Source organism: Gallus gallus, chromosome 2, assembly GCF_016699485.2.
Source record: "Gallus gallus isolate bGalGal1 chromosome 2, bGalGal1.mat.broiler.GRCg7b, whole genome shotgun sequence".
In the NCBI taxonomy this organism is placed as follows: domain Eukaryota; kingdom Metazoa; phylum Chordata; class Aves; order Galliformes; family Phasianidae; genus Gallus; species Gallus gallus.
The window spans coordinates 61,970,927-61,986,351 of NC_052533.1; the positions used below are offsets into that span (position 1 = coordinate 61,970,927).

The following is a 15,425-nucleotide window of genomic DNA, read 5'->3' on the forward strand; positions in this document are numbered from 1 at the left end:
TGTAGATGACAGTACTGAGGGATTTGCACTCATTCATCCCTTTCTATGTACTTACTCTAGGCAGGTTCCCTGTCCTGCTCTTCAATGTTATTTACTCTTGATAGCAGCAGAACTGACACCAGGGCACAATGATTTACAACAAAAGGTTACACAGCAAATGGCGTGTGCCTGCATACAGCCATGTAATAGGGCAGCACAAGTTCATTAGTGTGTTTCTTTGACAGCCTGTAATTCTAAGTGGGGTCACGAGTTCATAGGGTGCTTGAGAAATGGTTGCTGTTTCGTATTTTTTGGAAAATAACAGTATTCACTGCTATCCTTAAAATAATGAACTTACCTTGTTAGATGCCTACTTAATTCATGAACTTCCATTTCAGAGCTTTTAAATTCATTAAGCTCTTTACGAATGGCTGCCTGCAAAGGACAAATAAACTCATAAATGTATAAATGACAGAGATCAAAACAATATATTAGAAGTGAAGCAAATAACATTATTAGAGAGAAGAAACAACAACATGTGAAAAGGAAAAGAGATAAATGTTCCAAATTGCATAAAAGGAAGAAATAAATGCTTCAGTGGGATGGATCAATTTGAAAGTGCAGACAATGCTGATACAAAAGCCAATTTGGGTTTATTTTGTAAACACTCTCATATACAAAATCCAAATTAGCATGAGACAAAAATCATGCACCAGAGCTTCTCAAACCCTGTGCTCTGTTTCAGAGCTGGACTGTGAGTAAAGTTGGTGTTGGTAGATCTCACCAGAATTACATCTGAGATGTCCCTCCCCTTTATGCAGTCCTAAATTCCCTCTGGTGAAGCCACCTAACCTGGCTGAGCTTACTCAAGAGGGAAAGGGGCTGGCCTGGCTCCCTACCTTTCTCTCTGCCTCAGGCCATGCTCCTCTGCCCTCATCCTCTGCTCTGACCCAGTTGCTTCACCTGCCAAACCCATCCAAACTAACCCTAAGTGGCTGGATCAACTTCAGCAGGAGAACCTATTACCTTCAGCTTCTGTAGTTTGTCCACAGGGGAAAAGAAAATGATAGGACGGAGAATACTGAAGAAGAAAAGAAAGGTTAACTTTGAGGGACTCGGCTTCTTGGTGGAGAGGGCTCTCAGCAAAAACAGCTCTAGCTCCACACTGCAGGTTTCCGATAGTGCTGTGATATTTGTAGCACACAAGTGGGCCTCTCCATGAGCTTACAGAACAGATGAGCCAGTGTGGTCAAGTGCTCCCATGAGCCCAAGGTGTGTGCCACTGCTGGGAGCATCAGTGGCTGGAAATGGCCACTCCAGTTACAGGTACTTGTGGCTGTCAAGAATGTTTCCTTGATTAAGTAAGTCTAAACCAGGATAAAGAGCTCAAGCCCAGAACAGGGCTTCCACAGCAGCCACTGATCTGGTCACCACTGACCTTCGCCTGGACAAGGCCTACATGACAGATCTTCTGAGTATGATCTACAGAAAAAAGTCTCTTGTGCTCTTCCTACACAGCTTGCCTTTTTTTTTTTTTTAATTAACTTCAGAAATGTTTGTCAGGCTCTGCCTCTGTCTGTCAGGGCAGAGAGATGATTATGCAGCAGCTCAAGGGTCTACCTTTAGCAGACCCATTTGCTGCTCAAGTGACTGTGAAGGAGGTCACATGGGCTGATACCTCCCACTGGGTTTGAAATCTATCATCTCCTGCATCTCTCAGCTGCTGGGGAGATGTAGAAGTGCCCTTCTTCCTCCAACAGTCAGACTTGGCAAAGATGAAGCCAGGCTGAACAGTTCCCCACGTCCAGAACGCAGAGGAAGATTTACTGAGAAACAGAAAAGCCCATTACTAAAACTTTTGCAATAAATTTAGCCTGTGCTGACCAGTGGAGGCAGTCATTGAATCAGAACTTTTGGAAGAAAATAATGGGTTATAGGATGTTGTAGCTTTGTCAGGTTCTGTGGTGTTGGTTCCAACTTGGCTATTTATTTCCCCTCCCCCCACAACAGAGGATAGTGGTAGGGAAAGAAGGTAATCTGAATGGCAGAAGTTAGAACACTTCCCAGATAACCCAAACGTGAAGAATATATATTTTTCTTCATTATGCCAGAAGGGGCATTGATGTTGGAAGGAAAAGTATTTTTTTCTTCTGGCTCATTTAGAGAACACGAGTCCTCTGATTCACGTATTGACCTCACACGTGTGTTATAAAGAAGGAAAGGTGACCTCAAAGTACTTCTCTTTCATACTGAACTCTTTACCAGGCTAGGTATCATAGAGACATTTGATACTCGTTCTTTTCACAGACATAGGGTGAGAAAAGACATCTCTAAACACCTCATCTTCTCTTCCCCAGTGAGGTATTTCCACACCTTCCATCCCATGCAGAGATCTCTCAAAGACAGAAGAACTGATTGGAAATGTATTCCTTCCCTCACCTACTGGGAAAACGTAACTCCCTACAAAATAGATAGGTAGGACAAGACTTTAGTCAACTGATTTAGCCTCTGTGGTAATGTAAAAATGGGAAAAGCAAATTTAATGCCCTATACTATGGTCTGGGGACAGTCCAGAAAAAGAGTTTTTGTTCAGATCAGTTTATACTACATGAAAGTTACTGAAAGCTAAGCTGAAAAGGACCTCTATTGAGGAGAAAACTAGTGGTTACAAAACCTTACAATTAAACAAGTTAAGTAAGTAAAACTGTCCATCCCTTCCTCTATGAAGCAAGACAAGAACACTACAGGTGATTGTCACAGCCAGAATTCCAGCTGCTTTCAACACTGGATATCATGGTCTGGTCTCCATCACTGCATCAGGCCCTCAGCAAAGACATATGCAGGGCTTAAATCCAGGTACCTGAATGCCTTCAAAATTACAAGGGCAACACAGAGTGAATTTAAAGCACAGCAGTCACCTACCAGACTCAGAGTCCTCTCTTCTTACAACTGCCATAAAACATTTAAATTCTTCTTCACCACTTAGACCCTCAGGATGTGACTTTCACCATTTGATAGTGATTTAACCTCTCTGCCACCAGAGGCATGCTTCACGAAGACAGACAGTTCAGAGGACAGTGCATTTATTACCAAATCTGCAGGGCTCATGAGGCCTCTGCTTAGTGGTTACAGTACTGTGTGGGAAGAGGCAGGTATTCTGAGGAATCACACCTGTCTCAACCCCTACAGGAAAATAACTTGGCCTCAGTGGGATGGAGGTGCTTTTGCCAATTTGACCCACTGGCATTCCTGCAGCCAGGCCTGTTCAGTTCTGGCAGGTGCTGCTGTTAGGTCTGTCATGTTGAAAATCACTTGTGGGCACTCTTAGCTGACAGAATTACATGGTGAGCCCCTCCCCCCAAAAAAAAACCATTGAATAAACACAGGGCTACCATCAAGGCTTTTCCTCAAAGGGTCTTACTCTTTTAAAATGGTGTAACGCTGCTACATTCCCACACACACAGGAGCCTTCTTGCCAAAGGTGTATAACTCAAACCACAAACCTGGTGAACTGGGAAGAGAGCTCAGATGGTTTCCCCTTGGTGGCTTTGGGACCTGAGGGATGCTGTTGACCATGACATGCTCTAGCTGTTCAGGTCATGGCTCTCCCCAGGTCACTCCACTTACTTTGTCAGCAGCTGTGAGTCGCGTCCAGGGTTTGTCTGCCCTCCTGTCATAGTCCTGCGCGTCGGCCACTTCCACGTAGTCACTGAAGCGAATGAGGATCTTCCTCTCACGCAGCTCCTCTACTGTGGGCCTCTGACTCAGCTGCATGGTAGAAGAAGTGGTGGGGAAAAGAAAAAAGACATCAGAACTTCACTTCTTCCCTGCAGAGCGCTGCCTGGGGATCAGTTTTACTACAACCGCCATTGTGATAATAAGAGAGTTCAAACGCTGCCAGTATTATTGTTTTTAATCAGACTTCCACAGACCTGCTACCTGGGAGACAGATAACCTGTTGTTTGCTGCATCACCTTGTTTGTCATCCCACCTCACTGCTGGAGCAGAACGCTGTTGTTCAGGAAGCAGCTGTGGCAGGAGGCTCTGATCCCTGTCTGAGGCTGAACACCTCTGGCAGACATTGGATGTAATGCAACAAAGACAGCCGGTGCAGCAATGCCTCAGGAGGAGATGAAGACTCCCATAAGCTCCCTTGTCTTGAGCTGCTGTGAGCGCTTTAGTGCTGCCTGGGAAGGGCTATGCACAGGAATAGAAACGCACAGGATCCTGCCCTGAGTTAGTTGCAGATGGTGACAAACAACTTTCCTTACCATTCTGACATTCTGCAGACCTGCCCTTACCCTCCAGACATAGTGGGCAGGATGATGACTACTGCTCACTGAATGTTTCACTGAGTGCCGCAGCTCAATTTTATGCCACAGCATATTTGACTTTAACAGCTTACACTGCATACTACAGGCCAAATAAAAAATTGCACGGGTGGATTGTATTGCATCAAGAAAGCCTCTTCACTATTCCAAAGCCATTTCTTTCAACTTCTCAGCAGAGAGCAGCCAGAGTCACAAGTCCATGTATTGTATGGCCACCTACATGACCAAGGGCAGGTACTGGCTTTCTGGGATCAGTTCTCCTTGGATGCACAGCTTGCTGGTTAATGTCAAGTGGAATTATATGACTGTTTCTGAAGAAGCCACAACAGATGTGTGCGCACGTGGATGTGCATTAGCTGCTAATCCTCCATTAGTGAAACATCTATAGTAGTGATATTATCAGGAAAAAATAACCTGAAAGTACTAACATTTAGCTAGACAGTATCTCATGCTATTACCACTCACTAGAAGCGTGCTTTGCAATGCTTCACTCTTGTGACCAGTGAAAAGTTAAGCACTCCATGAAATGCTCGAGACTCTTCTCTGCAAAGGAGTTTAGGCTCCTGGATCCTGATGTGCAATTCCACCTACCTCCCAAATTAAGCATCTCAGTTCCTTTCACTTCATCTCCCATTGAGAATTAACATTCAAACTAGACAGGATGCTGAGGATGAGAGATCTGTAAGATCGCAGGAAAGAAGCCCACATCTCTCCAGCATCCAATTGCTGGGGTAGGATTACTCCTCCACCCCATCCCGCCTCTGCGCTTAAATCCCTGTGTGACTGTCCTCATATCATCCCTGGAGAATGCTTGACTCACTTCTCTTTCATGAGAAAGCGCTGCTACTGGAAGTGACAGCGGTGCTGCTCTATTAACACAGACAGTCCTCAGCACTCACAAAGTGGATTCGGACATCACCTGTAGAAAGGCTGCAAAACTGCACTAATACCCCATCCGTGAGCTGCTCAGGTAAACAGGAATCCCATTCTACTCATCCTGGCTGCAGCTGAGCCATTTGTGCCCAAATAAGAGAAAAATCACAAAAGGAAACGTTACCAAGCACACACCTTTACTGCCACGTCATGCCTTTGCCTAGGGCAGCATCCATCAAGTTGCAGCTCGGTAGTTTGTGTATTGTCTCTCAAGTCATTTTAGGGTAAATTACACTTAACAGGAAAAAAAAAATCCTTACTACATTGAAAAAGGCCAACTTAAAAGTTTCTGAATGCTGTAAATGTCTTTTATCTAAACAATTTTCTCATAGAGGAAGCAGGAGCTTTCATGGGAAGAGCTGCTCTGCCTATGTTTGACAGTCCTTACTTAAAAAGTTCCTCTTATTCCTTCCAAAAGCCTTCCAAGAAAAGCCCCATTTTAGACACCTGTGCTCAGGCCAGCCAACAAGCACAGTCATGCTGAGGTCAGCAAGGAGCACAACATCATACTACAACATGATGGCAAGTACAGCAATAATAGCAGAGTAGCACAATGCTAAGCTGCAGCAAAAAGGGACAAACCCAAACGCAACAGCCATAGATGTAGAAACAAAGAAAGAAAACCTCCTTACCCTTTCAAGGCCTCCAGTAGGCAGGGATCTCCAGTAAGATACCCTTGTCTCCACTGCCAACCCATAAATGAGATCTGGGAAGGGTTGGATCCTGGCTCCACCCTTTCCAGTCACTCAGGTGTATTGGTTGCACCTGAGCTCCCCTGGGTTGGCCCTGCCTTCCCACCAGGTGCTCAATCACTGGTTTAAGCCGTGACTTAGCATTTCTGTTACACACACCTTTCCCAGCTTAGACTCCATGTTTTGATGACCTCTTTTTTACAAGCAAAATACACACACAGCAGGCAGAACTTCTTTTACACAACAGGAAAAATCTATCTCTGTGCTAGAGTGCTACATCAGAAGAGCCAGAAAGCAAAGTAAGATAGACAGAAGTGTACATACATTTAAAAATGTATTTTTTCACTCTTCAAGACAGCAGAATTGCTTCTTCAACCTGCAGCCCTGATACCTACTCCTAAGAAACCTGCAAGCTAAATATGCTCTGCAATACCATCCTTGGAGCATAGTCACAGTTATGCTCTCAGAGAGGCTTCTCTCTGTCCTACAACTCATCTGGAATGGGATTCTAGCAGTCCTGCTATTGGGAGCTGGCAGCTTTGTTAGCACTGATGCACTGCTAATGAGACAGCACAGCAGAATTTTTCTTTCAGGTTCTTGTTTTTTTATTTTAAATCTATGCCTGGACAGTGGGGATGGAGAAGATCTTTATAGTGAAATAACTTAACTCTGTGTTTCTAAATGGCTCCAAGGAAAACAGGAACTCCTATAAACAAGAACTCCTCATATAGAGGAGAGGGCAGATGACTGCTGATCCATTGCACCACACTGTGCCAAGCTGATGTCTGGCTGGTGTCAACAATGCCATAGCATCACAAGCCCATTATGAGATTTTGGTGCTAATGTGCTTTTTTCATTCTTAGGTGGCACCTGAACGTAACACAGACTAAAAGCTGGTTGTGCTCTTCCTCTAAAATCATAGGACTACTACTGCATATTGTTTTTAGATGCCCTGACTTTCCTTCAGAAGCATAGAACCACTGCAGTACCACTGCAATGTCAGATATTGTACACCCCACTACAGTGGTGGTTTGTGTCCCCATCCCTAACGAGCAGCTGGGGCAAGTGAAGTTCAGAGACAGAGCAACCAGCTCAAGGTGACCCAGGACCCCGTGGCAGAGCTTTGAGCTGCCATGAGATGCACAGCTCCTGTGCCAGTGGTCTGGCTGAAAAGCTGTCCTTAAATCCAACAGCTAATGTACAGCCATAAATCTACATATATTTACATACATAAACACACACACAAATATTCAATATATGAAGCCAAAGCACAGATCTGATCACAATAAATGGAGACAAAAGGACAATTATTTTAAGATAGCAATAAAAGCTTCATTATTTGTACTGTTAACAAACTGCCCTGCCTCTTTCTCATGCCATTACAGAGGCTACTCATGAACTGCTAAGCTCTTTCCATACGTCTGCATTATGCAGAGCACCCTTAAATCTTAAGAGCAGCAGTAGCTGGCAGACAGCTTTGCAGAACACTCTGTAAGTGTCCATTCAGTGTCAGTTTGTGACAAGGGCACAGCTCACCTGAGATCTCACCTTGGCATTTATTTTAATGACCTGTGAGTTACGGTCTCTTGGGTCAAAATTACTTAATGCTACACAATCCTTCATGGACCACATCTGAAAATGAGCTCTGCTTCTTCTAACAGATAGGAAGAGCCAAGAATGTTTGAAAGTTACACAGGAAGGACACATTCAAGGACACGATGCAATTGCTTACAGCAAGAGGCGCTGCTCCAAGCAGGGGAAAAGGGGTCTCACTCTCTGTGCTCACCCCATGGCTCCCTACAAGTTCAGCCAGGCCTTAAGGACACTGAGACATCTGGGAGCTTTTCAGGGGTACCAGAGGGAGGTATTTAAGGCAGATGTTTTCTTAAAAAGATGGCATGAGGACTGGCATTTTTTACAAGTACGACAAAGGGTGTTTTTGGTTCTTTTTTCCTTACCAATGCTAAAATTGAAGGAATGCCCATGTGTGTCTTGTCTGGGTGTACCACCTTGGCATATACATTCCTGTTCATCTATTAGTGAAGATTTGTGAGTTGAGGGAGAATGTCAATTCAATGGCAAGTCACCACATTATTTTAGTGTGAATGTGAACAGAAACTGTTGTCATGGGAGGCCAAGTTTTCCACTGGACGTTCTGGATCACTAGAGAGAAATATGGGCACATTACAAGCTTTGATGGTAAGCTAATTTTCAAGGAAAGTTTTAACTCAAACCCCTGTGTTCTCAGCATGGGATACAAAGCAAACTGAAGCACTGTCACCAGGTAAAGTGGAGGGAAAACCAATCTTGACGGTCTGGTCTTGGGATTTAATCAAATGTGAAACGCTGAGTTTGCTCTACTTCAGACACAATGAAGCTTGTTACCTTGTCTCTTCATTGCTTGCTTTGTTACCTCATTAAAATGTTACGATTGTTATTTATGGAAGAAACCAAAGTGAAAAATGACAGACTCTAACTAGCAGTGCTAACAACCTCCTCACCTCTCTGCTCCCCACCTCTTGTGCTAAGACAGGAGCAGGATGTGACTGAAATGCCCCAAAGCTCTTTTCCCTCTTTGGCTATAAATGCTGTTTATCCAAATTAGCAGCTAACCTTTACTGCTTTCTGACCTTTCCCACCCCCCTTCCTCTCACCTCCCTCTGCTTTGCCACACAACTCATTATTTCAAACACCCCGTGCTGATGCAGGTGAGGGGAAGTCCATTATAGAAAATACTTATCAGCAAGACACTTCCTGGGGAGGCTCCAGCTTGCTTTCCCATGAATAGAGGCTTTCAGTTGTACTGGAGCAGGAATTTAACAGGAACAAAGACTTCAGACTATTGCATGGATTTTAAGGAACAGCCACATCTCTTCACTTCGGTTGTTTCTACTGCTACGAGATTTTTAGTCTTGTAGCCAGACCTCAGTGAAAGACTACTGACAGTGGGGGGACAGGAAGCAGTGAACAGCTCTGGGGAATAGGGAGAATAGTGCTATTTGAGAGAAGGCAGGAAAAGCAGAGCTTTACTCCTCTTTACAAGCAAATCTGTAATATCTTCCGTTCATTCAGGCTACAACTCTATCTCTGTGGAAAACCTCAGGGGGAGTTCAGGCTCATGTTAATTGCCTTGGTGCTACACCAAATTCGCTACAGCTAGGAGAGGATAAATTCTTAGCTGTAGTTTCTGGAGGCCCAGATCTCCTCGTGAAAGGAAATTGGATGCAACACTTCTCCCAGAGGCTCTCTGCACATTCACAGTCCTGGAACGGGCTTGTTAGGTGTCTGCAACCAGAACTCAGAGAAATCCCCACCTATTCGTGTTCCTCAGTTCAAACAGTAGAAGTCCAGGTGCCCAAAGCTACCAGTGAGACTCCACGGGAGAGAGCACGGGGCAGGACAGATGTGCAGAACCCACCCCTGCGCACTCAGGTGGGAGGCAAATATCTCACCCTCCTCTGGCAGGAGGGAAAAAAGTTACTGAGAAAGTGCCCCAAGCACTATCATCTGCTTACTTTCCACTCTTTGAATGGCAGCTATTTCCTATCCCCAGTTAGTTAATTTGGAGTTAGACAAGTCTGAGAGCATGAAAAGTGCTTAAATGTGCAGCTTGCTATAGGCTACCCAACTTCTTCAAGTTTTTTTTTAGAAATTGCCTGTCCATATGATGAATTCAAGTGGATATTTATTACTGTCTTTAATAAGACATCTAGACCTAGTAAGGTAATTTTAGTTATTACAGCATGTCATGTTACAACTCATCATCATCATACTGTAACAAAGTGTGATTGCTGAAGGAATTTTAGGAACAGCTTTCTAATGGATGAGGAAATGGGCTGTACCCGTGGAGCTGGAATCACGCCATCGGAAATTGGGAACACTAACAACTTCTACAGAGCAAAGTCAAAAGTCTTTTCAGTGGCTTCTGCAGAACCCCTTCTCATTACAACCAGACATGGATACAAGAAGGCAACACGGCATACTTTCCTTATGTTGAATCCACCCTGTGGGCATGTCTGCATGAGAACTCAGCGCAAATAGAGAGGTCTGCTGGGCAACGCTCTTGACGTGCTCAATTAAATTTCTGCTTGATCTGAGGTTTAAAATCCTTTGGTAATAAGACTTCAGTGCAAATCGACAGAAGGAGCCTGCCACTCTGCTGCAAACACGACACATCTGGGACATGTTCATGAAAGACAGAGCTGGGGAATAATAATTTTTGCGGGATTCACTAGGAACTTGGCATTTCTAGTTGTCATCTAGCCATTAGCACACTTTATTCAGTTCTTTCCTCCAGACATTACTGAGCCTCTGTGATGGTACATTTGGCAGGTGACAATGAAATTCCTCATTAGACCAAGCCTGTGGTTAGAATCATTGCATCACTACGCTTGGAAAAGACTGCTAAGATCATCTAGTCCTAGAACAACTCACAACAGTTCAACAAGTAGGCAAAATCAAACAATACGAGTTATGTTGCTACCAACCTTGCAAACATGCTAAGGGCAAAAGAAAATATTTGGTAATAAAAAGGCTAAAAGCAGCATAGCCTGCAATGTCGGTACAAACATTGAACTGCCAAGGACCTGGACTGGCTTGTTCCTGCTTAAAAGTGCCAACAAGACAAAGGGAAAAAAAGCCTCACAGAAATCTGCTGAGATGTCAGGGAGTAGTCATGCTGCAGACTGGACATTTTTGTTAGGTTGTGGCCTCTATCACTAATAGACAACTCATTTGCTGTGTACCTTTCCTAGAAAGGAGCAGAGGATGGGAACTGTATGGAGATAGTGCAGGATGCTTTAGCAAGCCCCCACTTCTAAGGCAGTAGATTAGCTATGGGTAGCTTTGCTTTTTATCTTCTACAGTTGTTCCTCAAATGGCATAAAGCTTTGGACTGGATTCCTGCACATGTTTACTCTTCAGTGCACAGGGAAACTGACAGACTGGTAAAACAGCACTTCTAGTCTTTGCACTGAGCTTAAGTCCTACAAAATCTCTGCAATGCAGTTAGGTTCTATTCCTTCAGACAGTGCTATAAGGGGATGTAAGAGCATCCCTGCCATTGTTGGCAGGAATTAGAGTCTTTAAAATAATATTATAGCTCTCTGGGCCACATTCTTTGTTCCTGCAGACAAAGGCAGTATCACCCAGTTGGTGTCAGAGAACTCTGCTGATTTAATTGAGTTGAGAATAAAGTCTGAGATTTTTAAGCATGAAAGAAAACAATTCAGCTCTCTGAATGTAAGCTTTGCATATATATTCACAGTCCTTTCTGTGTCATTATTTGCACCATAAAAGCTCGCAGTCACATACGCCAAAAAGACTAAGCCACCTAAAGCCATATAGAAGAATGGTGCTGCTCCATAAGCCTCTGAGTTTTTAGAGGACTTTCTCCTGCTCTGTAGGTGGGAAATAGAAGCGAGCGGTGAAATAAAGTTTACCTGCAATAACAGGACAGACTGTTGGCTATGTATATTGGGGCATCTGTAGACATTTACAGCAGCCGAGAATCTGAGCATGTGTATCTGAAATTACTGTTCTTCAGTTTTAAGAGCAAATGGCTTTCAAATGGGAGGAAAACCAAAACCAAACTATCCTGTTTACTTCGTCCTTCCTTGCTGATACAAGATTGTACGATTGTTTTCTGCACTATACACCATTCTCCAAGTGCTTGTCTCTATTTAGTTGGAATGCCTCAAGTGACAATCTCCCCTTCCAGAAAAAGTTTATTTCCTCATTTACTGCTTTTTAAGGTGGAATTTTCAAATGCAATCAACATTGTTTCAACTTTGCTCTCTCCTTGTAACAGCTTTGTAAGCCATTCCATTTACAGAGAGCAGAGTTAGACTAACGCTAGGCTGTGCATCCTGCACAGTCCAAAGCTCCTTCTGTTATAAAGTCTAGATCTTCCTCTGGCCAATTTCAAAATGTTACTGTTAATACCCTGCGCAGCACTTCCCTTCCCCATCCATGGACTTAAACTCTGTAGCGGAGGTGATGCCTTTTTTTAAAGACTTCTTTCCAGACTGGTTTCATACCCTACTTCTAAAAATAGTGCTGTGGAAAAGAAAAAATGCAAACAGTTGTGCAGTAGGAAGAAAGTTATGGTAATGCCATAATAGGATCAAAACTGCTCCTCACCTTACGTGTTAATCTTCTCTTTATCTCTCGTTTTTCTTCCTGCTCCTCTTGCTCGTTCCGGGCTGTAAGAGATACACGAGAATCTCAAGGTGCAGACTTATCAGATATGCACAGCATGCCGCAAATAAGCCTGTCCATCAGTATATTAATGTTTCAGGACCTCTCTGATACACAACATGCCCCCCTGGGACTGGTGAACCTGCCTGACCCATAGCTTCTTTGCTTCTTCACACACTTCATAAACATCTACACAATTCCTTTCCCTGTGCTGGCACTCTTCATGTGTGCCACTCTGTCAAAGGGCCAGGCAATGAGCCATTATCTTGCTGCCGTGGGGGGTTTAGCTATGATATGGTTTGATTCTGAGAGGTCAACAGTTGAAAAAGGAACATGTGTATAATTTTTTTTCCCTCTATGGAATGAAAACTCAGAGTAGGGATGTTAGGCAACATATGCAACTTCATATGACCTGAGCAGAGTGAAGAGAGAGTCTCCTTCCTTCCTTCATGAACCTTCACAGCATTGTACTGGAGTGTAAAAAACACATCTCAGGGAATCCACTTTCAACATTATGCCAAAAAATCACATGCTACAAATTCTCACCAGGGTAAGCCTCAACCATTACCACTCAAGAGGGCAGTAAGATTTGACTATGTTACCTTTTTTTTCAACTTAGGAACAGGCTCTCATGCATGTCTTGGCACTGAAAGTCAATAAAATCACAGGTTTCTGTGTACTTCACTATGCAGTCACTTAGGATCTGTTTTTACTGCTTCGTTGATACCTGAATTGTTCCTTACTAAAATCAAGCCCAAAGGAAAGCAAATGCAACTCAGCTACAAGTACCCTGTGCCTCTTGCGTGATTTGGTTTTCACTCAGACAGAACTAACTCAGGCACCAATAACTCTGCAGGGAAGATACAGACATCCAAGGCCACGTTGGGGTAGGAGTCTTGAGCTAAATCACTTAAATTTGATCCCAAGAAAATCTAAGGGGAGCAGGCACATCTGGCAGAGTGGTAGTAACAAAATAGGATATAAGGTTCAAGAGTCTGTGTGGGCAAAGTCACACAACAAGCAAGAAGAAGGGCTGGGCTGGGCGCCAGTTTTTTTGCTGCTCAGGACAACAGAGAGCCACTCCAAGGTGATTGCTCACTGACTCCATCAGGATTGGGAATTCTCCACCAAAGTGGACAAAGAGCCCACCAATGGCTCATATGATGGTTTATAACACGCCCATTACCTTTAAATGTCATTTTCCCCAAAATACTGCTTGCATTGTGTGGAGGAATGAAGCTGATATTGGAGCAAAAAGATCAGAAGACACCATGGGCTTACAAATAGGTTTTTAAATGGTAACTAGAATACCTATATTGTTACATATACTTTTATCTTTCAATGGTTTCTCTTCCTGCTGGGCCGGATTCTGGTCTAGCAATTGCTCTTCCAGCAGTTTTGTTCTTCCCGTTGTGTCTCAAATTTGGAGAAGGAAGGACTGCAAATAGCCACTCACAGAAGCAGAGCCACTAATAAATCCTTTAAGATTAAGCCAGAGAGAACAGTAAATGGAGTCCACATGGTGCCTGGGCAGAACTGAAAGTATATGAGGAGTTATGTATAAACTGAGTCAAAGTGGCTCACTTTTGTACTCCGCATACAATGCCATTCTTTTCTCCTCATTTCTCAGCCCATTTACCCACCTTCAGGGACAGCCAGGCAGGCTGAAAACCTTGATCAGGTACAAGATGGGAATTAGGAATACATTTTCATCTGAAAACAGAAAGTACTATTTCTTTAATTTCAATTAAACAGCACTGATCCACAGAACTGTTGCTTTATTTTATGTATTCAGGAGATGCTCTGTTTCTTCAGGGTTTAATGGGTTTCAGGCCTAATTTCCGTGCTAGTGTGAAATGTCCACTGGCACATTCTGAGACCATCAGACCCCATCTACCCATGTTTTTGTGAGGAATTTATACAAGCCTGATGTGCCAGACTGACAAGTGAAGTTTTTCTATCCATCACAGAAGTTGTACTGGGGCATCTAGGCATCCTTCCTTGTAAACTAACATGGCCTGCAAGTATTAATTGCAAGAAGAGTAGTTTAGTCTTCACACTAACCCTACAGGTCTGTACTTCTCTGCACTGGGTGCCTTTGATTTCATTAAGAGTCACTGCATTGGGTACACGTCAGTGAAGGACCTGTCAAGCCCATGTCCCCCTGTTCTCAGCTTCTTTGCTGTGGCTGCTGTAATCTTACTGCTGCTACAAGCAAGTAATGGACTCTTGTAATTTAACGAAGACAATACTGTCATAAGTATCCCTGCAGCATGGAGTTAGGAAGGGATCACTTCACTTTCAGAGAATGGATGCACATCTGCATTTTGCCTCATTTCTTCCCATCAGAACTGGCAGTAATGCAGTTACACATCACGGGAACATAACGATACTCAGTCAGACAACTCCATCAAGGAAATGTTGGCTTTAACTGCAGAGGAAATCCTATTTACTTCACCTGGAAGAATGCTGGGGTTTCTTTTTGGTGTGTGCTGTGAACTGGGCTTTTGCAAGCAACTCGAGCTGTTCACACAGAGAGTTTAAAGGCTTATTTATTGCATCCTATGTCTCTTTCTCCATAGGCTCCACTGTATCTATCAAAATTCTCAGAAATCTAGGGAAAGGACATAAAGTAATTCTGTACGGAATAGACGATATAATTACCCGTTTAAGAGTGGAACTATTTTTAAATGCTTGTTCCTCGTCCTACTGTGCTTCACCAAAAATTATGATGCCTTGGGAACACCACCTTAGCTTTTCCTGTGACTATGATGTTTGTCTACCAGGACAGACATGGTTTTGGGCAGATGTGTGCTTAGGAATCAAGATAAAAAAATCAGTTTAGGAAATAAACTATAGTTCTGGATTCACAGCAATATTTTCAGGCACATTTGTGTCACTTAGGAGCCTTTGCTAAATTCAGAAGGAATCTGATGAGGCTCAGAGGATAATTCCCCTGAAAAACAAAACAACTCAAGTCTCCGTATGGGAGAGATTAGGAAATATCTTATAGGACCCCATCTTTGGTCATGTCACTTCTCTGCTTCAAACACTTCATCCAGAGCTGCTGCCTGAGACCCCCCTACCTTCCCACAGCCCCTGGCAGCCACCCTCACCAGTGCCAGGGTGGTGTTTACTGGTCACATATCAGTGCCAGGTGCTGCATGGCACGCGCTGCTTCGTGCTGGTAGTCAGAGCCAGGATGACAGCACGAGCTGCTGAGAGAATTGGCCTCTGTCCCCATTAGCCTGAGCTCATTGTTGGTCATGTTGCAGGTTCCCCCTCCTCCAGC

General features: G+C 43.7%; 1 protein-coding gene across 20 annotated transcripts in view; it reads right to left on the minus strand.

The window, feature by feature from the left end:
- The window catches only part of PHACTR1 (phosphatase and actin regulator 1), a 296,609-nt gene that overhangs the window by 2,292 nt on the left and 278,892 nt on the right, over positions 1-15,425 (minus strand). For all 20 annotated transcript variants that reach the window (NM_001389383.2, NM_001389382.2, XM_046917540.1 and 17 more), the window contains 3 exons: positions 12,077-12,138; positions 3,607-3,747; positions 338-414 (listed from right to left, as the gene is read on the minus strand). In NM_001389383.2, the coding sequence (NP_001376312.1) occupies positions 338-414; positions 3,607-3,747; positions 12,077-12,138 (280 nt within the window). The remainder of the gene's footprint in view (positions 1-337; positions 415-3,606; positions 3,748-12,076; positions 12,139-15,425) is intronic.